A 23671-nucleotide genomic window follows, 5' to 3' on the forward strand; every position below is an offset into this window, starting at 1 on the left:
ATGCTGGAAATCAACTACAGCCCCAAACGGACAGCATTAGTGGTTTGACAGTTCATTGAGCAGCCGATAACTCATCTGATAATGGAATATCAAGCCGGAGATAAAGTCAACAGGGCTTAGTCAGACAACTGCTACCCAGTCCGGTTGCCCAGTGAGTGAGCAGATGGTGATGCAAAGCCCAGAGTATAAAGCCTGTGTCAATATGGAAAGGCAGGCATTATAGTTGGCCTGCCTTCAGCCAGCATCAATGTTAATGACATTTTTTCTTTCTCTCAGAGAGAAAATGGGACCAAGATCTGACAAGGTTGGAGACAAGAGGTCTGCCTTGCTGTCTGAGATATAAGATGCACCCAAGTCCATCTAATGCATTACAGTAGCTGTTCTAAATGCAGCGCGCCATTGAGACAAGGTTGCAGGAAGCAGCGTTTGGCTTAGAGCAAGGCTCCCCCTCCTCTGCCCTCCTGCAATGCAGCGAACCCCCTCGGGGCTGCAGGAGTCCAGGGCTTTGCGCAGGACCCTGCAACTCCCACGGCAAACCCCAGGAAGTGTTTCAGAACGCTCTTTATCTTAATAGGGTAAAATGCCACTAGCAGAGTATTTGTTTGATCTGAGGGCTACCGCCAAGCTCAAATAATTCTCACTGAAGGTTAGGGAAATGCTTGCTGAATGCTGCTGTGCTGCACATTTGATCTCCCATTTCTCCAGGGTCTCCCATGCCGAGAGAGGCTCACCAAAGCTGTAAATAGCTATTGTAGCACTGTAGCTCTAACGCTGACAGATCACTGCTTCAGGGCACAGCGCTCCACGCAGCAGAATTTACCCTAGCTCAGGGGCGGTAAGTAACCTGAGCAGCAATTGCTTCAGAAGTCTGATTTCCAGCTCATTTAAGTCAATTTAGAGACTTGTTACATTTGATTAGCCTTGGATCGGTCCTCAAGTGTGAACATGTTCTCAAATGCTTTAAACAGCATTTCAAGCTGACAGCTTACGGGAACGCATAGCTCGTACGAATGCTGCGCTGGGCCGAAGGGCTGAACATCGACAACGCCAACAACAGCGTCCTGGCGCAGCTCCTGGGAAAGAAGCAGTTCACATCACCCTGCGAGACGGATCTGGCGCTCCAGCAGCAGCTGCAAAACGTTACCCATCAAAAAGGCCGTTCCAACGGCAGGGTTTGACTCCGGCGGCCAAATGCTGAGTGTTTTGCTCCTCCTAGGCTGTCACAGCAAGCCCTCCTGCTGTGTGCTTGTCAAGTTACCTGCGCACGCTTTGGACACTTCAGTGGGGTGCCACCAGTAGCTGGCTAACACACAGCAACACTGCTCTCCCTTTAAAATTGCCATTGGTTTGGAGAAAAAAAGAAAAGTGTGGGACTGGGAAATCTATCTTTCCACTCAGACAGTTTTGAGAAAGATAGCAGCCTACTGCCAGAGAACTGAGCAGATGCTAATTTTTCCTTCACACCCACGAGGCAGGTTAAAGGGCATGTAGGGTTGGGCTCCTTATGGGAGAGCTGTTTTGCCTGAACCTACCTTCTCTCACTCCATCCTTCATGGGCAGCATCTCCTCTTTTCTCGTTGTTGCCCAATAGCTTTCCCCTGGTCTTTGCAAACTCCCTGAAGAGACGGTTATCCTGACAAATGCCAAGCAAAGTCTCTGAGTCATTCTCGCTGGCCCGAGCTCCATCTCTGTTGTTAACTGGGGTTTCAACCCAGCTCTGAATACTTGCAGCAGTGCCTAATTGGCAATTTGTGATCTCTGGTTTTAAAGCATGACAAAAAAACCCAACATAATTTTTGTACTTCACTGTAAGATTCTCCAGGAATCACCAGATGTTGTCAAGCCATTTTATTTTTTCTTTTTGTTCGCAAAACTAGTGTTCATCACAGAAGTTTGTTGCTTGCTGTGTTTGTTCATAATTTATTTTGAACTTGCTGTAGTATTATTATTGTCAATTTATTTACATTTAAAAAAAGTTTAATAAAGGCAAAGATGATTATGGAAAGGACGGGTGATTCAACAGTTCTCTCACTGCCTTTTACAAGTGCTTAAATGCTGCACTAACGTTTCTATGAGGACTAAAATTTGATCATCCATTTTCTTTGCCCTTCTGTAGCAAGCCCTTTTCTACTCATTTCCTGCAAATACTTGTACATTACCATTTTCTTGGTATAAATATTGGCAGAAAGAAAACATCAAAGTCGTGAATGATGAAAAATGCCCCCTCAATTTTAAATTCACTCCAAGTATTCAGCATCAATTGTTGCACTTCATGCAACCAGCTAAAAGAAACACCATCATATGACTTATTTGAGCAACTACAACAAATCAACACAGTTCAATAATGACTACCAGAAAAACAATGAACACCACTCACAACTCGAGGTTCATGTTTTCTAAATGGGAAATGATTCACTGATTAGGATAGATGGTTAAGGATATTGGAAAACGGATGCTTTAGGACAGCATAATCTGTACACGGTCCACAGGGTGAGAAAAGCTATTATCAGTGGCATTCATCATATACAATGCACGAAATGTCACTGCTTTATGCAATAAAATCTATTGGCTGTTCCTGCGTCATGCCTTCACTAACACGTACTTTCCCAGGGTATTTTTGGTGTACTGTGCACACATACATACAAAAAATAAAGATATGGAAGCACTTTCCAGTAATTAGAAAGGAATGTGTTCCCACAAGCCAGACATGGGGCATTATTCCCTCCTGCTCTGTGCGGAGGTAACGCATTTCCCGCTGTTTCTCCCACCAGAAGCCAACAGATCCTCCTGCAGATCCTCTCCCGCATGCGCCCCTCCCGCAGGGCTGCAATGAGTCACTCAGATCACCAGCTTCTCAACGCTTAAAGTACTCGTTTCATCCTCTTCATTTGAGCCAAAATACCCAGGGAGGTCGATCATCTGCTGCTCTGCCTCCGTTAAGCCAAAAGTAGTATTATCATAAAAGGCAAACTCAGGGTCCAAGGGGAAGCTCTGGCACTTGTCCCTTCGGTACTGGGCAGGGCTTACACTTAGGCCTCTCTGAGAACTGTCTTTGCAAGCTGAGCCCATTTCCTTCCGCCACGTGCCTCTGGGGTTAGGGGAAGGGCCCCTCTTGCTTCGGCTGGGCTCAGGCTTATCAGCTGCCTTCTCCTGACTGGCAGGCTGGCGGTCAGTGATCAGGTCCAGCTTCTTCACCGGGGGACCTGCCCTGTGGTGGCACTTTGCACCATGGCCCTGCGGTTCACACCCCGGCACAGTGCTGTGGGGCTGATCCAGCTTTTCACAAGTCGGATTAGCGTTTCTTGATTTTGGCCGTGTTCTGTCCTCCAAACCCTGGTCCCACGTTCTGGTCCTGGAGTTGTAGAGAGGAGTCTGTCGTGGGGTGAGGGTGGACATGCTTCTCTCTCTGAAAGGCCTGGCCTTTTTAGTTTCATGGAAACTGGCTGTTCTTCTAAACTGTGGGTTTCTGTGACAGCCCCTCTCGGGCAAGTCCCCCCTGTTATCCTGGTGCTTGAAATGAGCTCTTCTTATCAAGGTCTGGGTAGGGCTCATTGCAGGATTGGCCTGTGAGAATGGCAAATCCAGCCTAGAGTGAGAGCTTTCTCCCAGGAATTTGGGCTGACTGGCTGGCTGGTCCAGAAATGGAGATTTGATCCTAAATTTGTTTGCTGCTGCCTCCTCTTGGTTTTCCCCACTCAGAGGAAGCATCGTGGTGGCACCAACAACTGTGTCCGTGAGGGGATTCTGAGAGACGTGATACACCTTGGTGGTCTCAGTCAGGCCTTTCTTCTTCATTTCTTTCAGCTGCTGCTGTGCCAGGCGGTAGCTGAAAATTGGAGGGATTATTTTTTGGGCATTTGGCTGGAAGTTCTCGCTTCCAGAGGCATCATCTTCTTGAGCAAATTGGAGGCTTCGCCTGTAGGTCAGAGGAATGTTAACAGGGGCATCTCCTCCTTCGACGAAGCTGTCCCGCTGCTTGTTGCCTTGGCAAATGTTCTCTTCATCAGAGTTTTTCCGGAAGCCGGGGGAATGGACGGAGTTTCGGCGGACAGCGGTGCTGCACTTCTGAGCTCTGCAGAGCTTCCTCCAGAGGGTGATGAGAATGGTGGCAAAGATGATGAACAAGCATAAGGAGATACCTGTGATGGTGACTATATTATTTGCTTTCTGGTCCTCCCCTGGCTGGACAGAAGGTGGGGTGGGAGGCTTGATAGCTGTAACAAAGAGCACACATGTCTGTCAGAGTTGCACTGTCATCACCATTTTGGTATTTTGGGATGAATACTTTATTATACAGAAAAAAAAAACCAATTAACACAGCAAATAAGCACAGGAAGTTAAAATTTGCTCATTGTATATGATTTACTACTGATGACTTCAAATTGGCAGGAACAGATCTACTTACTTTAAACCAAGGCTCCCATGGACCTTTTAAAAGTAATCATTACTTTTGCCTGTTCTGCCACGTCCACAAATACATGTAAATACACTCCTAAATACATGTAAAAGTGGGTAAGAATATTTGCCCTCCTTTATGAAGTACATTAAGATCCACTGGTGAAAAGTGCCATAAAAGGGGTAAAAATAACCCAACCCAGGCTAGTACTTCAGGTATCACTTTAAAATTATTTTTAGGATAGCTTAAGTGGGTGTGAGAATTGCAGTGAGTTTGAAGAGCAGAGAGGCAGCACTAGCAGGGACTGTGTGACTTTTCTAAACAGTCCTCTGACGGTGCTTCCTCTGCCACCCCTCCGCGTTGCAGCCCCAAAGGACAAAACCTTCCCCTCCACAGCAGGCTCCTAACTGAGAAGGCGGCCATTGCTCTGGTGTCCCTGGCATTCTGGTATTGACACTCTTCTGTCATGGACTGGAGATGGACCTTGAAATGGACCTTCAAACAGAGAACACCACCCTGCAAACTTGCAATGCGAACACCTCAGGCTTCCACAGCCCTATTTAAACCTCTCACCTGCACACTACACCACACTACAGATGGCCGAAGCAATGAGAGATCAATAATTGGGGTTTTTTTGAATGAGGTCTCCAGCATTTCATTGGCAGCCCTGAGCAGAAAACAGTATGGTTGACGGATGAATTGGTCCAGCAGCTATTTTTAGTGTCAGGTAGCACTCATTTCCCAACTTCTTGTGGCCATGAAACTTCATAAGGCCATGAAAATGCTGTTGGAGGACAAGGCTGCTCAGTTGTGGTTGACAAGAGCTGGCCATGAGCTTGAACTGAACCACTTAAAAACCTTTTTCCAGCCTCTAGTTCTATCCAGAACCCAGAGCCCTCCTTTGGGATGATGGGCAGTCCGCTGTAAAACTTGCCAGGTGCTCCTGCCTGCACCACAGTGACTATCCAGACATAGGAAATGCATCTGCAGAACAATGAGAAGCAGACATTGTGTAATTCCTATAATCCAGAAAAACACTCATTCAACAGCAAGCTAGTAGCACAGCTATTAGGTGTGCAGGATGCACAAATACACTGATGAACACAGGCCAGAAGGACTCAGGCTGCTACGATAACAGACACACAGGGTGCTGAGTGGGCAGAAGACCCATTTCTTTGACTCAGGGCCACCTGACAGCCCCAAGACCTTTGAAAAATCCTGCTATGGGATTAACCTTGATCTTCATGTCACTGAGAGCTCAACATCAGCATAAAGAACAAGACCGCTGCCTGCTGAATCTTTTTTGGAGGATCCTTAAAACTTGCTTTCAGCCCAATGCCATCACACCTGGAGCACAGAGTACTGCCATTCTGAGGGCCTGAGCAGGAAGTGAACACGCTGACCCCAGGGAAGAAGGCAGGACCAGCATTTGTTCTGTTCAGTACAACCACAGCAGAGCAATCCATTCATTGCTCATCCTTCTCTGTCTCACAGCTATTTTCTAAAGACCCCATTTTTTATCTATGATGCACACTGTACTGTATCATTTGGAGTAGAAAGCTATCAGCTAACAAACAGCGAGGTTTGAAGCACGACTTAGTCACTTAGGTTTGTTTCTGTCCACCTCATCCACCTCTGCCCCCAGACTTCATGCTGCTTTTGTTTATTCAGCCATTTGCTCCATCTGCTGGACTAATGACTGCAAACATAGTTATGCTGAAAAAAAGCTTTCCTGTTTCAGAAAGGTGAGGACAGTCAGGGGTGGGGAGGAATGACACTCCCAGCCTGAGATCAGACAGCAAATGAACACTGCAAGATCACAGTATCAAGTCACTTCTCGAGCAACTTCAGATTCAATGAGATGAAATCATGTAGGTGATTCTGTAAAGGAAGCTGCCTGACGTGGGAGCAGAAGGATTAGAAACCATGTGCAGGAGAGAAGTGAGTTAGTTTCTCCAGATGATCCCACAGCAATGGGTGCAGATGTAGGCCTTCTGTGCTTATGGAAACACCCCTCCAGCAGGTAACAGGAGGCATGGAATAGCACAGCTCAGCATCAGCTTTTGAAAATCACCAGCTACCTCACTGTGTTTCGCTGGTGGCATCACTGTCCGCAGCAGTCTGACAGAGTTTAGCATAGAGAAAACAACTAGCCCTAGAGCAGGACATCAGCTTTAAGCTGGGCCCCTAAACGTCTGACTTGTTCCTCTCTGCTTACAGTCACAGCTTCACGAAATAAGCAAAGCCATAGGGCCAGCATTTTCAAGTCATTAAAAACATCACACACAAAACATCAGACACCTTAACAACCACAAACACCGACAAATAGCAATACCTGGGTTGATGGAATGTAATTTTTAATATTTTCCCTTCACCTGACCTTTCGTTCAACACCAAGCCATGTCTTACAGTGCTCCACAACACATTTCAGTTCTGCATGTATACTTCCGAGGCTTTCATTCAACAAACACCAACACCCCCATTAAAAAAGTAGTCCTGCCCTCTTCCTGATCCAGCTACACATTTTCCCCCTCTGCTGTCCTTCCCTTTTCAGTGGCACAAGCATTGCAGTGTCCACGTGATAAACAACTCCCCCACATCCCCAAACTGTCCATTTTTCAGCTGGCTCCATTCCAGTTCTCCACACTGCACTTTTGCCAGCACAAGGAAGTGCATGGAAGCAGCCAAAGTAAAGGGTAAGGCATAGCTCACTTCATAATAGTTTAAAATACCTGTTAAATTACAGTCTGAGAGCCTAGGAGCCTGCACAGTCCCTGGGCACCTTCTCTTCCCTAACCCTGCCCACTGTACCACACGGAGGGATTGGAACTTGTAGATCAGCCAGTTTCTGAGCAGATGGACCTCCAGGGCCCCTTGGCATCATCACCCTCCTTTTCAGCAGGGAGTCTGCAAGAAGTAAAAGGTCTGCATGGACTAAGCACCAGCACTCCCTTAGAAGGGGCCACTTCTCCTGCCCCTCACGCTGGCTGCAAGCACCCAACTATGGTGCTGGCACAGCCTCATCCAGCCTCACCAGGGCTCGTGTGGCTGCTGTAACCCCCTCTCACCTTACAGGAGGCTCAACTCTTCTGTATCCACACCCATTTGCCACCTGCCAGCACAGGTGCTGGCCTGCCCCACACCTGCCTTCCCCAGGCTGGAGCAGGGGGAAACCTGGCATTGCCACCTCAAATAACTCTCAGAGTGGGACCCCCACACTGTGGGTCCCAGCTGTAACCAGTCTTCTTTTAATAGGTTTTCAGTTTTTAATAGGTTTCCACTGCCTGGAGTCTTCAGCCTTCAGTACTGAATGTGTTCTGCTAGCCCCAAGATCTCTCCCCCAGCCTTTCCCCACCCCCTAGCCATGCTGGAGACTTTAAACCCCTTCCATGACACTCACATCATGCAGAAATCTTCTTGAGCCTCGAAGCCGTATCTCCAACTGTCCCACAAATGTATGTAGGCTCCTGCCCTATTCTATCAACCGCAGGAATGCGACATCCCCCCAAAATCAATATGACTGAAAGAGAGATCGGATGCTTCCGTTTTACAAAGCCCTTCTAATAACAGGCCCTTCGCTTTTGCCAGGGCAGACACACAACCACGAGGAAGAGGACAGCAGAGCTACGTACACAAACACTCCTCCAGCGAACAGAAGGAAGTCTCCCTCGGTGATCCAGCACAGCCTGGCTTTACTGGCGAGGAGGTGAGGCACTCTCGGAAGCGCTCCCGGACACCATCCCCACAGGTGACACTGCAGGGGCTCCAGGGCTGCCACGGGCTCCACGTTTCTGCAAATACACAAGCTCACAGCAATGAGGAACGTGTCTGCCTCCTTACCTTTAAAGACACAGCCATTTGTCTTCTCTTATTTAAGAAAACCAACAATAAATAAACACCACAAACGGCAATACCAAAAGAGCAAGCAGCATTCAGGGACCTGCTCCTGTTCCCATTAGAGTCTGGGGCAATGCTCCCATTTTTTTTCACCCCTTTTTTCACTCCAGTGCCACCCAGTGACACAGCCATCAGGTAACTGAAGCTGGCAGGACCTGCCTGGAACTACAGCAAATGGAAACTGATCCACAAATCTTTGGAATGGGTTCATGATTTATATATTAATCCAATTCCTGCCCAACAAATAGTGCTTTTACAGCAGGATAACTTCATTGACTTAAGTGTAGTTACTCCTGATTTATGTGATTGTGAAAGGAGGATAAGCCTGCAAGGTCTAATGAAACGACAATATTGGTTTTTCTCTTTATTATCTTCTCTGCACACAAACATGTTATTGAATCATTCATTTGACAGCTTACAGGTCCCTAATGTTTTATTGCTTATGGTTAAGCAATTAACTCAAGATGAAATTTTGCAGGTTCATTTATTTAAGTGGAGGCAGACTCAGGTTCTAATGCTACTTCAAACATTATCATTTTTTAATGTGTAATGAAATCCCTTTGTTGCTTAGACAACATCCTTATCCAGTGTTCAACACACAAACTTTACAGCAGTGAGAACCGAGAGAGAGAGAAAGAGACCGTTCCTGCCCGTATCTGACAGCTGTGATGCTGAAGCAGGACCACAACTTTAAATTCCAAACTAATGCACGAGTCCAGGTGCAATCTTACAGGACAAAATCCCTGGGGACCCTCCTATGGGTCAGTTGACTCAGTGGCCTGGTTTTGAAACCTGCCAGAAAGAAAAACAATAGACCACTCAACTCCATTTCACCGCTCACAGATAAAGTGGAAAATCAGCTACATCAAAAAAAAAGTAGATTGAGTTGGTTAAAATTTGGTCTTTTAAACAATTTATTGTGTTGCTTTGCTGCTAGCATGCCCCTGAGCTCCTGACCAGTGACCAAGTTACGATGTCAAAGGACTAGACAGCATTGCATGACTGGAAATGGCTTTATGATTTCATGTTATATTGGTTACTGTATTGTTCAGAGTGTGTTATTATTTTTACAACTCTCTAACAAAAATAAATACAGCTGTGTTTTAATAAATATGGAATTTTAACTGCTTTGGGCCCTGTCCTACAAATTTTTTTGTCAGCACGCCAGTATGAATAACATTAACGTGAGCAGCGTAACAGAACGAGCGGGGCTGCCCTCCTGCATGCAGGTACTCGCTTGCATTGCAGGACGGGGTGCAGAGGTTTTGAGCTTACACATGTGCTGTCAGCCAAGGCTGTAAAGCGTGTGTGGGCACATGCTCAGGCGCATCCGCGGGCATGCATGTTCGAGTATGTCTGCCTCGCCCAAGGCACAGTAGAGATGGGCTTGGCGAGACACCCCGGTGGTGCTGCCGTTGTAAGCCCACGCAACACCAAGTGACTTCCCTGGCTATTTACTACTGACTCTAACACAATATTGCAATATCCATGATCCCAGACTGTCGTTCCCTTTGTACACCTCTCTGCTTTCACCCCTCTGTCGCTGGAGCTGGAGAGCTGCTACAGCAGGGGAGAGGAGCCCAGAGGCAGGCTGAGCTTTCCCACTCCTCCTCCAGTTTGCAGCCACGCCAGTTTCCAGTAAAGTGCGAAATGGAGCAAGACTGGATGGTGTGTGGTGTCAGGAGGAAAGGGAGTCAGAGGATACCAAGGAGCAGGGAACTGAGGAAGCCTGTTGGAGTAAGGAGTCCCTCAAAGGTACAGACTCTGGGTAGCTGCAAACTCACATCAGCTGGCAAGCAGAGCTACGAGTGAGGGCAGCACGAAAAAATGGCCATAGTCAACAGTCAGTCAAGGGCACACTGATCCCTCCTCCAAAAGACTTCATGGTATCACAGTAACTGGGGATCTCACACCACTTTTCTTCATATCAGCATCATGAAATACCCCAGCAGTGTCTCTCATCGCTGGCAGAGGGAGGCAGACCAGCTGGAGAAGCTCCTACCTCCTCGTAGACTTCTTTATGTGAGAAGCTTGGTGACTCCCTGCCATAATTTCCAGTGCAGGAGCTAGCTCATTTCCCTCTCTCCACATTCCCTGCTCATTTAAACTTCTGTTAATTACAGTCTGTTATAGAGCCAGATCCAGAAAGGTTCTGGTTGCCTCCAGTGCTAACACTGGTGACAGTGGAGGGTGCTTGGCAGTCTCCGCATTGATGTCTGTGGGCTTCAACATACAAGAACATTTAGGATGAGTAATTTTCTAACTTTGACGTCAAACCTATGACATGCCCATTGCTCCAGGGCACTTTTCACCGACTTCAGCTTCAGCTGAGGGTAGAGTTCCTTAGCAAAAACACTTGGCATCCATAGCTTTGAGGCTAAGAGTATGCACCTTAAGCAGCAGAAGAGCGGGAAATGCTCCAGCTCCCAGGAAAGATGGGAGATTTAAACTCCTGCAACTTGCTCTGCAACCTCCTGCAATTACCAGAACGTAAAAGAAAATGAAGCAAAGTTTATTGTCCCTCAAGGAAATGAGACGACTAACCTCCATTTAAGACAACCAGTTCCAAAGTGCCAAGGGAAAAACCAGAAGGTATGCACTGCAAACTAGCTCTAATAAGTGTGAATTTTTTCACAAACAATTGAGGAATCAATTATCAACGTGAAGACATTTAACTGTTGAGTTATTCTGAAATAGCTGACAGTTGGCAGATCTGCCAATATGAAAGATAAATGCAATTAACTGTGTTAATTTTTGCTCTGCATAAATGTCTCCCCGCAAAGTTCATTAGACTTTGAGCATGGAGTGCTATCAAACAGCGCAGTCAGCAAGGGATGCTCAGCATCATCCTTCCAGCCTGAAGCATGGGATAGTCCTAAGGTCTTCAACAAGACCAGTAATATGGGACAAAATCAGTAGTTATTTACAGGCCCACGTGAATGCCTACGCTAGCCTGGGGGATTGCAGGGTATTTGTGGAAGTTGACATCAGTTTTTAGGTCCTGAGACTGGTGTACACACGATGTATTGGTGTTTGGATAAGACCTGGGAAAACACCCTTCTCACCCATTCCATTTTTCTCAGTTTCCATGGAAATGAAGCCTTGGTGCACTGAAATGGTGGCACGTTGCAACAGGTTACTAATTTGGACGAGGATCCCTTTAAAAGGAAGAAAACTTAGACTCCACCTGGGAAAATTACAGACTTTTCCCCACAAACAGGCATCTTCAAGAATTGTGGAGGCACAGCCTAAAATTTTTTTTTCAGAAGCTAAGAGCTATCCCAGTGCGTCTGTAACACCCGATTTGTTCCTAAAATGCTGGGGTGAAGCATTCACCAACACAGGAGAAGGAGATGGGGTACAAACCAGCCCTGGCATATCCGGATCTCCTGCATCTGCCTGTTTCTAAATAAATGCAAGCCAGGTATAGATTCAAGCAACAGAGCTAATTGGTTCCTGGATTTTCCTACAGATAATAGGCAGGTCTGACTCATTCAGTCTTATTCAGGGAGCAAGAATTTGATGGAAGTTGTATATCCCTGCCTGACCCCTAGATACTCCATTTATTCCTCTGCTCCCTTACTGAGCACTTTTCCCTTCAGAAGGTCTTCCCCCTACCTTCCTCCTTCCCTTTGCTGGCAACAGCTGCCCTTCTTATGCCCTGCTGACCTCCCGATAGCTTTTTTTGACAGTTAGCAAAAGTCAGATGAACAAAATTCATCTCTGCTGTTGGCAAGTTCAAGAGACTTCACTGGGAGTCACACCAAAGTTTAAACCAGTCTCCAAGCGTAACCAAGAACTGTAAAAGAAAGTTAATTAACACCAGAAATATGAAGAATACATGCCTATTTCTATGCTGTAGCATTACAGATTAATTTTATCAGTCTCATCCTGAGTGTTTCAAGTGGGATACAGGCTAGGACATGGAACATCTTTCTAAGGAAGGCAGAAGTCTCACTGCTGGGGACATGTAAATCCCAGATGAGCAAAGCACATGATAAAGCATTGAAAAGAATGAACCTGAAATGTGTCTGTTGCTGGGTAAGATGATCTAACAGAGTTTCCTACCTCAGACATTCAAATAATCCAGTCAAACATAGGGAAAAAATTAGCTGCATGACTCTCTCTAAGTCACCTATGTGAAACAGTTAACACCCCACTGAGATGAATTAAATGACTCACATCTTGCTGTTATTTTTTCACAAATTCTCCAGTTGGAGTCTACAGAAAGCTGCACAAGCGCTGGCTCACAGTTAATAGACATATTCCCCACCTTTAAAGATGGATTCACAGTCTTAGATAGCACTAGCTTTTTTGCAACACTTGTTCTGAAGCTAATGGCCTGGAAAAGCTGCTGCCCTGGCCTGCTCAGGACCACCAGGAGCCCTCTCTGTCCTACTCCAGACACAAGCTGGATTCCTGTTCCACAGGCTGTACTAAACCTGGCTGGGATGAGGAATAAAGAGCAGGACTGACAAAGGGTCAGGAATATAACTGATGCCTGATCTATAGAAAATGGGTGTGGCAAAATAATCATCTTTTATCTCATCCTCTGTGGTTTGGATGAAGACAATTTTAATGATTTAGAAGCTTTGATCTTTTACAAGACAATATCTCTGCTTCATAATAACAGAGCATATGCTAAATGAAGTAAGAATTGGCTGAGTGACAGATTTGATATGCAATTGTCAACAGAAAACCATCACCAAGTGGGAACGCATTTGGTGAGATTCCAAAGGGATTAGTATAAGGCTCAGTGCTGTACAACACTTGCCTAGTTGGTATGAAAATAAATACAAAACCATTACTGAGAAAATACGTTACTCCTGTGATGACATAAGTAGATAGTGCAGTTGTATGGAGCAATGTAGGGTACCAGCTAAGTTAGTGTAAGTCAAGCAAAGTAGATCATAAATCAGCAAAATGCAGGAAGAAGGAATACAAATTGTACCTGCAGGATGGTAGACTACATGCTGAAAGGTCATACACAAAAACAGCTCAAGAGGCGTTTACAGCATAAAAGTTACGGAAAAATTAGCTAATGCAATCAGTTTAATGAAAGCAGATAAAGGGGTAAGGAGAGTGCTACGTCTCAAGCAGCATCAGTGAGAAGGACGTCTGAACACAGCACCCAAAGCTGGTACCCCTGTTGTCCAACAAAAGGAGTGTTTAAAATAATGGAAACAGAGCCAGAGAGCCAGAAAATTAATCAAATCCTGAAGAAAATGCCTTCCAATTAAAGACTCAATCTTTTCAGTTTATTAAAAGGAACACTGAGATAATCTGGAAGAACTGAGATGATCTGGATATGCAAATGCCTTCGTGGGGAGAAGACAGCGGATAGAAAACAGCTGTCTCCTCTAGCAGAGAGCAGCAGAGTCACAGCCAGTCACCAGAGGATGAGGCTAGATGAGCTTTAGTTGTAAAAAGCACAGTTTCCCTTTTTAAAAAAAAAATAAAAATCAGAGCATAGTATTGAGAGAAATTACCAGAAAGGTCTCTGTTCTGGGCTGCCTTAACAAAAGACTGGATAACTCTCTGGAGGATAAGTGGCAGCCAAATGTGGGGCTCAACATCACGGTAACTGGATGAAAAGTGATGGCCCGTGCTGCACAGGGGCCCAGACTAGAGGTTTTATCACCTCTCCTTGCCTTAAACTGAGTGAGTTCAGGAAGTCCAAGAAAATAAGTGACTTGAGGAGCGGCATCTGTTGTGCAGCAGCCACACGTTTTACTCAAAGAGCTATCAGGGGCCCAGGTCTGTGCACACCATCTCCCAGAGCCCTGCAGCAGGGTGAGAGGGCTCAGGAGAGGGCTTCCCAAAGCAGCCGGGAGGCGGATGGCCATCGCAGGCAGCGCAGGTTCGCTCTGCCTGTCGTGGCTTCAGGCTGATGCGCCGCTCCCAGAACACCCCGCTCCTTTCAAACGCTGCCTGCGGGCTTTGAAGTCTCGCAGATACAGGCACGAAGTCAGATGTGCTGCAGTCTAATTAATTTCAGGCTGACATTTTATTTACGGCTACGCGAGGTGGTTTCGCTTTCATCGGCTTTGTAGATTTGACACTTCTAACTTGGCAGCTACTGACTTAACTCCGTTCTGCACAGGCATAGCCTGATTCTTTCGACTTTGGTTGTAAGGATGGTGCTATCGGGGAACCCAAGGAAACAAAGCAAATTGCAGGAAGTCATTCCTCACGGTGGATCTCATCAATTAAAACAGTAAAATATTGAGCACAGCAACATATCTATGTCATATCCTAGGTATTCATCTGTCAGGGTAATTATCTAGATCATATCAGTGTAAAATACCACCCAAGCACACAGGATTAGAATTCTCTCTTCCATTTTCCTTGAGAATTATCTCCATTAAGAAAACAACATGCTTTAATTTTTAGATAGACTTTCTTATGCCAAAGGAAGAGAGAGTGCCAAAAGAGAATGCAGATGGATGGGAAGTTAAGATGAAGAACTACATACTGAGTTTGGCACATGGTAAAAACAGAGGTAGTTTTTAGTACAGTGTTAATTAAACACCTAACAGTTTCAGAATTTATGAAATACAGTACAAAGTAAGACCACACGATACTAGGAACCTAATTAAGGTAGGCTATTCCTGGACTGTGCGCTATGGAGCATGTCCTACACTCCTGGTCTCCTAATGATCCCGCTCGGATACCTGCCCATGAAGCGTAATAAACTATTTTTGGCTCGAGTTCCTGCACTTCCTTTTCAGAGACCAGCGTGGGGAGGTGTAGAAAATGGTGTACATCTCAAACCTTTCAACCCAAACTCTTTAAAGTGTGCAGATGGGAAAGACTAATTCATTACCTATGGACACAAGCCTGCTTCAAATGAGAACATTCACTTTTCCATTCCAGGGTACAGGCAACACAACCTAACCCAAGCCAACCCCAATCCCCTTGTGCACATACAGCCCATCCCTCACTGTGGCTGACTTCCACAAATGAGGGACGAGAAGGACAGCTGGCTCATCTGCTTTCTCTGCGATGCTACTGTGATTTGTAGGGTCTGTCAAACCATGGACTGCCACCTCTGAAGCTACAGCTGCATAAAATGTACAGCTATAAACAGAATGTATAGATATTCTTTAAACAGGGCTGAAGAATAGGCTCAAGCTCTGTCTTGTGATCGTACTTAACTGTGATCACTCCTTACCCACAATCATTCACACTCCCAGACATGGTTTTGGCTTCTGCCAACCTGCACTCTCCTAGACCATGCCTGATCATGGCCCAAAGGACTATATGGATCAGAGACTGTCCCTAGTTGGCAGTTTGTATGATTCTAATCTTTCCTGGGAGTAAAAGTTTAGCTACACGAATGCAACCCATGATCTGCCAGGTGGCCTCATGGGTCAGAAAACACACCCTGGTCTGTTTTAAGCAACAGAAACATGTCTTGAAAGGCTGCTTGAAAAACCTGCAAGCTGTCCAAGTGACATGACAGTGTCATCTCACCAAAATTTGTGTATCTAACAGGTAGGACTCTAAACTCCTACAGCAAACAGGCTAGAGAAAAAGACACCCAGGTGAGAATTCAGCCCATGTATCTTCTATACCTATGAAGCACCCTTGTAAGATGCCTGTCTCTCTTGACTAAAAAGCTAGACAACTACTTAATGTTGGACCTTTGGCTTTTAGACACTTAGATGTAGGTGAGACTAATCCTACCTTTAGTGTCTCCAGTGGGCCAGGTCTACTGCAGCAGCTTCTTATCTCACTGAGAGGGCCAAGTTTCAGTTTTAGCTGGACTAGATAGATACATCATTTAGAATGCACCAAACAGTTTTAGTTGGTTCTTAGTGTTAACTTAGTGCAGTTTTAACCTACCACAGCGGCATTCGTTACCAAACGTCCTTGTGTATGCCTCTACGTAACAGTCTACTCCGTCTTGTTCCCATCTGCATATGACATTACATCTATTTTGCCTGGCATAGGAGACCTCAAAAGTAGCTATCCAACAGGGGACACCACAATCAAACCTATTTATCATCACCCCTGTTGGCTGGGAAGAGTGCTGATTTTGGCTAAAAGAGAACAAACATCAGTACAAACCCATATTCCTTTGGATCATCACACACTCCTTAACTCTCGTTGGGAAATGGCTTCGGTTTGAGAAATTAAAGAGGTCAAAGCAGTATTTGTTCTTCCCCACATCAAACAGAGTGCAGTTAAATTCTGTCCCGTTGTCTCCTGGGTGAAGGGTGTTTTCATACAGCCAAGTTGTTCTTTGACTAGGATGCTTGAGAGCCTCTTTATAGACAACAATTTTTCCACTGATAGAAGTGCACGGTGGAGAGACTACAAAGACCTGAACAGAATTTTTGCATGTTGCTTCTGGTGTCACAACCAGTCTGTATCCAAATTTGTGCAGGAGATCTATGGGTCCTATGGAGGCAACAATGGAATGTGTTTCTAACGATTTCAGTAACACAGTGATGTATGTTTCTTGACCAACAGGTGGGCAATCAAACTCTACCCACTGTGACCTAGACAGCGGGATTCCTTTGCTAGTTCTAATGCCCAGAGTCTCATCAGAGCTTACTCTTCTGAATTCATAAAGGGTGCTGGTGAATATCACATCCAGTGAAATCACCGTCTCATTCATGGCACACAACTGCTCGTTTGTAAAGAGTCCAACCTGAAGGGAGCCCCCAAGCACCTCTGAACTCCTGTTCAAATCAATGTGAAATACAGGCCATTCCACATGGAGGGTGGACACGCTTCTGCTCCACTGGGCAGCACTGCTGTTAGCACTGGGAGAGACCATTCTGAACAGGAAGTCCCCAGCACTCTTGAAATGGAAACACTCAAACTCTACCCTCCCCTGGGACTGATTTGCTGGAAGCTGTTTTCTTGCAATTATCTCGTTGGTGCTGGCATCCAGCAACAGGACGGACAGATGCTCTGCTGTCGCATTACCACCGCTATAGTAGTGATATTCCACAGCCACTGTGTCATTGCTGAAGGCTACATGACCTGGGCGCTCCAACAGAAGATACTCCACTTCGCCAAGAACTGAAAGGAAAACAGTTTAACAACATTAAGAACCAAAGAGACAACTGATTGTTTATCTACCTTATAGAAGAAATCAAAGATTTATAAAGTGGATATTTAAGTAGTGGTTCTCAAACTTTTTAAAGTGAATCAGTTTATCAAAAAAAAAAAAAAAAAAAAAAAAGGTCCTAGCCATAGCAATTAAAGCTCACCACCTCTCCTTTGTGCAGGGATGTGGTTTGGAGCAGCTCAAAGTCCACTGCAGTAATATGTTCAGGAAGGTGAAAAACAAGGTTTAAAAAAAGAAAATACCCAAAAGATTCACAGAAAACTTCATTTATCAGGACAGATTCTCAAACTTCTCAACTTCTTTCACTTACAGATTCCTAAAGTCCACTTCACAGTGGCCAGCTGTTGTTCCACTTACTTTAACTGTAATTTCGCAAAAAAGGGCAATAGTTTCTTAATACAGAAACACAAAAAATGCCCCCCAAATTAAATAAAATAGGAAGTCTGCATGATGCTTTTTGAAGCCTCTTCTCTTGCTCTGTCTTATGAATCTTTCATTTTGCTCATTTGCATTGCAGAGACATTTGAGTGAAAGAGCTGAAAATAACAGTGATGGTGACTGCAGCACTTTTCTTGTCTCAGATGTGGTGCAACATGTCTAAATGACATCATTTCATTATAAATGGCGCAGTCTTTTAAAATGCACTTCTTGCATGACCATGTTTGTGCAAGTTGCCAAATTATCCCAAGACATGCTGTAACTAGTGGGGATAGATGATATCTAAAGCCATGGATTGGGAAGATCACATTTCTATTCTCAGCTCAGCTAGCTTTTCTGTATTGCTTGAAACTTAAGGATTTCAGACATAGAAAGGTTATCTGAAAAATGGGAACTGCATATATCTATTCCAGATACAGAAAAAGCTGAGACATTTTTATTTAATTAATTGTCTGGGAAAAGGCTTCTGAGTCTTGGATGGAAGGTGCTATGGAAGTGTAAAATTTCAGTTCAAGCAATCCTTTCATAAGCAGTATCAACTAACAATACTTTGACGTGTTAAATCTGTTACACATGTCTTAAGATTACCTCAAGAAAGCTTTGCTGGAAAAACACTGCAACTGCCAAGGCAAGCAGTCAGGAGTAGCAGGACTCATCTCACATAATATTAGATGCCTACCACTCTAAGCTTCAATTTGAGTTAGTCACCTTGGATTCGCTTTCTTGTCAGCAGGGAAAATCTTCAGGAAGAAATTAATCTGAACAGCTATAAACATTTACATCAGGGTGAGGTGCAGTGTGCACTGGAAGAGCCTATTACTCTCCACAAGCTATAACACATCCTTAAAATAGCCAGCTTCAAGCCCAGCCATAAAGTCCAAATGAAGGTAGCGCACACAGCCTTACACATACAATGCATATACTCTTACATATATGTACTATAACTCAGTGTATAATTTGCATTTCCACAAGACACTGCTTCATTTGGCAGATGGATGGTGCTCATTACCAGAGGTTTTGTTCTCATTCTTCCATGGGTGGTCCCATGTATTATTGACTGCACACCATCCAAAATCCATCCTGATAACACAGAATTATTCATTTCCCCCATGGACTCTTATATTGTGCTCTTATCACAGCATATCAGTGCATTAGAAATATTAATGAGTTTATCCTTCCAACATCCCCAGAAGATGAGAGGATGTCACTACTCTTGTTTAGTGTATTAGGAACCAAGGCATAGGCACAAAGGTTAAAACTGTCAAGCATCAATTAATTGTGGATGCCCTAAGAAACCCAGGACCTGACTTTAAATACAATGGCTCTTCAGACATCCAAAGCGGGATCTCATTGATCCCAGCTGTGGTAAGCACATGGCACGTCAGCAAACCTGATCTCAACTTGGACACTCAGAGAACAGAAAACAGATCCTGAACGCCTGTGAAAAATGGCTCTCTATGAATTGCTCAGCAACATATTCTCCTTGCTCTTCATGTTTTGGTTCTGTCATCTGTGCCCACCCATATTTTCCAGACCTGTTCTTACTGTCATCTACTGTCAATATCTTTTGGGTACTATCCTAACTCCATCACCACTACCACAGTTCTTCAAACTCCTGCCCTCGTCCCTTTGCTTTATAGCTCTTCTGCCCTCTCCTGTTCCTTGGGCTTGCAATCAACTCCAGCAAGCTCCCACCTTTCTTGCTCACTGCTAGTGTGACAGCAGAAAGCATAGGACAAGCAACTCTAGTGCACGATATTACAAATGTGGGGAACTCTGCTGCCCTGGGCTGCAGCACGCACAGTATTGCATGGGGCTGGCAAGAGGAGCCAGCAGGAGCTGGAGCATGCTCGACCCCTCAGAGAACTTCATCACTAACTCATCTGCAAGGACCTAGATGTGGACCAAGTCTGGGCAAAACTTCATAAGGACAGCAGACAGCATGTCCCAGGCCACCAGGAGCACTCTAACGAACATGAAGTTTCCACAGCTGTGTTAGTTTTCCTGTGAAATGGTCGTGAGTTGCTGGGTTTTTGTTTCATTGCACATGGGCAAAATGATGCATTTCTCTACAAAGGAACTGGCTATGTTTTAACTTAGATGAAACATTATAAGGGAAAAAGAAATTAGACCACGGCAAAAATCCAGCACGAAAAATTTCAACTTCAAGCTTTAAACTTACAGCAAAAACGTTAAAGTGATAGTAATGAAAAGTATTGGTGTTTGTATGTACTGCTCTGCTGTCCTTGCTCTCATTTACAACTGTCTTGACTCTCTTGCACTATTTTTTATTTGGAATGGCTCAGATGAGAAGAAGTAACACCACTGTGTATGTGTGTGGGAGGACTGGAAAGAGGCCAGGGGGCTGCCATGTAGCTCCCATCAACACTAATGCAGATCATTCGGGAAGTGAGGAAAGCGAGCATTACTGGAGGACGCTGCTACAGCATTGCACAGCTCTAGCTAGTGCATCCCAGTTCCAAGCATCCTCTCCCCCATCTTTGGTTAATAACAGATCTTTGCACTCACGGATAGCCCACATCACAGTTTTTTTACAATGCCCCAGAAGGCACCAGTCAGAAGCAGCCAGCTTCCACCGCAAGCTCCTTCAGCTGCCCTCCAGCCTACTGTGCGCACATGACTGTGTCACATGCCAAAACTTGGTCCCAGTTGTTTGGACAGCCAGTCAGAGGCAGCTTTCAACACATTTGTATATTTTTGGTTGACATTACAATGGTCTCCCATTGAATGCAGCCTGGCTGTGGTGCCAACAACCCACCGGAGAAGTCTTTGCAAGAGCTCACTCCTAGAAAGATCAAAAGGAAAATCCTTGTTTTCACTGAAGAGTGAGAAGAATTATTTGAGTGTGCTACTCTGAAATTTATTTATCTTTAATTCTGTTTAAGCCAACTTGGGTTGTGCTGTTGGCTTGTCAGACACCAGTAGCACAGAGCTAAGAAGAACAAATACATCAGAAAAACTGATAAGAAATGAGAATACTGGTTTGTTGTATGTTAGGGCTTTTTTTAGCATTACAGTAATTTTCCAGAGCATACTGGATCATTTAAAAAACAGTCTTGGTCTGAAAGAGAGAAGTATATGAGTGAAATAGTTACCTAAAAAGTATGTAAACATGTGATACTCAAAGATGCGTACACACAGAACTGTTTGGAAAACATTTGCTGAATTATGGACTACCCTTTAACTGGAAATAAGGCAAAAGATGATGCACCTAAAGTCTGCAGCAGAGATTTACCTCTTTAGCCGCACTTTGTAATTATTTACTGTGCCATGCTCTATAAAGTTCAGGAATAACAGCTTTTACCTCTGAGTCAACTAGTTGTGAATGCTTACAGGACTGGCTCACCAAGAACCAGTGGCTATTCCAATCATTCACCTCACTTCTTGAATCAAATGAACTTAATACTTACCCTCATTGTGTTCCCCACTCAGTGCAGTGTTCCTAACTTGGCTAGTTAACTTAGTCTTATTAAAAGAAGAAAAAGTACTAAAAGCCATAGACAAGTGTCTCCACTTCTACTGGAATTAAGTTCATCTAAAAGATGACAATTCTGAGTTCTTTACACCTCCCAGTGATCCATTGTACTAGAGCGAAGATGGAGCAAGCACAGAGGCATAAGCAGCTGAGCATATTTAGTTTTCAGTCATTACCTATAATCAGTTTTTTCTCACTCGTATGAGGAGAGCAAACTGCATACGTTTTGAGTCCATTTCTCTCCTTCATAAGACAGCTTCAGACATTTGGTGTGTGGACTACCTGCTACCACAGCTCATTCCATAAGTGGGGACTAAACAATCCTTTTTCCATTTACTCCATGCTATAAAAAGTGCATGGCTTAATCCTTTGGCATGGTTTGACAATGTACTGCACTATCAGAACAATGTCTGCTTTTAAATTACGAATGTAATTTTTGAAAACATTAATTGTTTAGGAATTGAGTCCCATTTTCACATTTTTTATTCTATTAATTCCCTTTGCAAATTTACTTCCTACTTAGGACATTCTTGGAAGAGATAAGACACGACGCATAGGATGCCCCTCAGCTTGTGGACATCTTAGAGTTGTCTAACTTGAACTTAAGATGTCTGACCTCCCTCCTTGGCTATGGATGGTGAGAAGGAGGTGCTTTTTCATTCCAGCCATCTCAGACTGCAGATGGGTTGGAGCTGCTTCCAGTATATGCTGATTTGTGCGTGGACTACTCAAACGAGACTGATTGCCTCTGACTAGCTGCCTAATTTTACATGACTAAAATTGAATGAGTATGAATACCATCCTTTGACCTCTTACATGGTCAGAGGAAAGAACACCTCTGTTGTTCTCAAAAGTTCTCTTAAGTGGCAGCGTAGGTCCATCAGATGGGGGGGGTTCACTCAATCATCAGATGGGGGTTCACTCAATCACAGGAGGTTGCCTGTACTGTAGGTGCTTCCATCTCAGCCAACCATCATAAGTTCCTTTTATAGTTAATGGAAAGAAACAGGTAGTTGTATGGTGTAGTCCCACCCATTCTGGTACAGACACCTAAAATAGGTCTACCTTCGATGACGTTCATCAAATATTACAAAATACAAGTCTTACAAAAGAGCAGAGTCACAGTTACTGTTCTAACACAGCCAGTCCCTCAATGATGCCCAGGAAATCTGTTAATTTATCTTATTTCTCTGAGCAAATTTACAGCAGGAAAGGTTCCTGCCATTCTGATCTAAAGGGGCAGTTTATTCAAGTTGCATTTTCCACCTAAATACTACATAAGATCTAGACTACATTCTGCGCATATCAGTGGCAGCTTCTGTGCCATCTGATTTCAACAAATCACCTGGAAAAAGCACCATCCAAAACCACCTTGTGAATACACATCTCACAGTTTTCCCTTGATAGCTCCAATACTCACCATAGTCACAGAGCACTACTAACAATAGATTTGAAAAATCTTTCAACATCTGTTTCATTCTGACCAGTGAGATCCCAGGTCCTTTTACTCCTCATGTCCTTGTTCAGCTCCGAAGTGCAGGCACTTTTTTCCAAGAACACCTGAAAGCTAAAAAATTAAAGCTATGTTGACTTTGCTTCATAAAATACAAGAAAGAAGACATCCCACTAATAAGTAAAAAAATTACACTATTAATCAACGCTTTTCTCCCACTTACTTAACAATTACTAATACTGTATCAATAGATATGAAAAAAGCACAACTACAATTCACTGTACAAAAAATTTTCCCTCCTGAAATGTCAGCTCCTGAGCCAGAACAGCAAAGACAGGTCACAGCAATTTACTTTTGCACTGCAGTAACAGCTGCTGTGCATGTCTTATATTAAGATCAAGAGTAATGACAGCAAAATAATAAGTATTTTATAGAAAATGTAACTCTGACCTCAGCACATATCAATATTGGAGATTTATTGCTGCTATTCATATATTGACACTTACTATCAACTACTTTCAAGCATGAAAGAGACTTGGTAGAAAACTACCATTTTGGTCCTCAAACTGCCCTGTTATTCAGGTGTAGCAATATATTTAGTAATCTTACTAGATTTGTAAAAGATCTATAACTGCCATTTATGTCATTCAGACTGATCAGATGAAGAAGGTGCTAACTTTCACTTTTTCCTCCATAATTTTCTTAAGTTTACCTTCTCTGCAGCCTTAATTTAACCAACAACAACAACAAAGAGCTCCTTCTGGCAAATTTCACAATTTTATGTCCATGTGCTTTAAACTAGTCTTCATGAGTCTTGTAACAATCACATAAAACTGGTTGGAAGCACAATGATAGCAGCAAAACCAACCGTTTACTTCAGAAACGGAAGTAGAGGAGAATCTAAAA

At 44.2% G+C, this 23671-nt stretch overlaps 1 protein-coding gene across 2 annotated transcripts; it reads right to left on the bottom strand.

Annotated features, from left to right (window-relative positions):
* Positions 1-2702: 2702 nt before the first annotated feature.
* Positions 2703-22790, bottom strand: THSD1 (thrombospondin type 1 domain containing 1). 2 transcript variants are annotated; one of them, XM_009948134.2, is made up of 4 exons: positions 22733-22790; positions 16367-17329; positions 8029-8187; positions 2703-4214 (listed from the first exon to the last, which is right to left on the bottom strand). In XM_009948134.2, exons 1-4 carry the CDS (start codon positions 22788-22790, stop codon positions 2839-2841), a joined length of 2556 nt encoding a protein of 851 aa, XP_009946436.1. In that variant the 3' UTR covers positions 2703-2838. The 2 variants fall into 2 exon arrangements, with proteins under 2 accessions (XP_009946436.1, XP_009946437.1); XM_009948135.2 differs by lacking the exon at positions 8029-8187.
* Positions 22791-23671: the final 881 nt, after the last annotated feature.

This window comes from Leptosomus discolor, chromosome 1 (assembly GCF_034619465.1).
Source record: "Leptosomus discolor isolate bLepDis1 chromosome 1, bLepDis1.hap2, whole genome shotgun sequence".
Taxonomy (NCBI): domain Eukaryota; kingdom Metazoa; phylum Chordata; class Aves; order Leptosomiformes; family Leptosomidae; genus Leptosomus; species Leptosomus discolor.

Coding starts and splice junctions, on each gene's coding strand:
- THSD1 (XM_009948134.2), bottom strand. CDS start 22,790: ATGAAACAGATGTTGAAAGATTTTTCAAATCTATTGTTAGTAGTGCTC. Junction 17,330..22,732: donor AGTAGTGCTCTGTGACTATG/GTGAGTATTGGA, acceptor TTTTCCTTTCAG/TTCTTGGCGAAGTGGAGTAT. Junction 8,188..16,366: donor GATGATCCAAAGGAATATGG/GTTTGTACTGAT, acceptor GTGTATTTGCAG/AAACGTGGAGCCCGTGGCAG.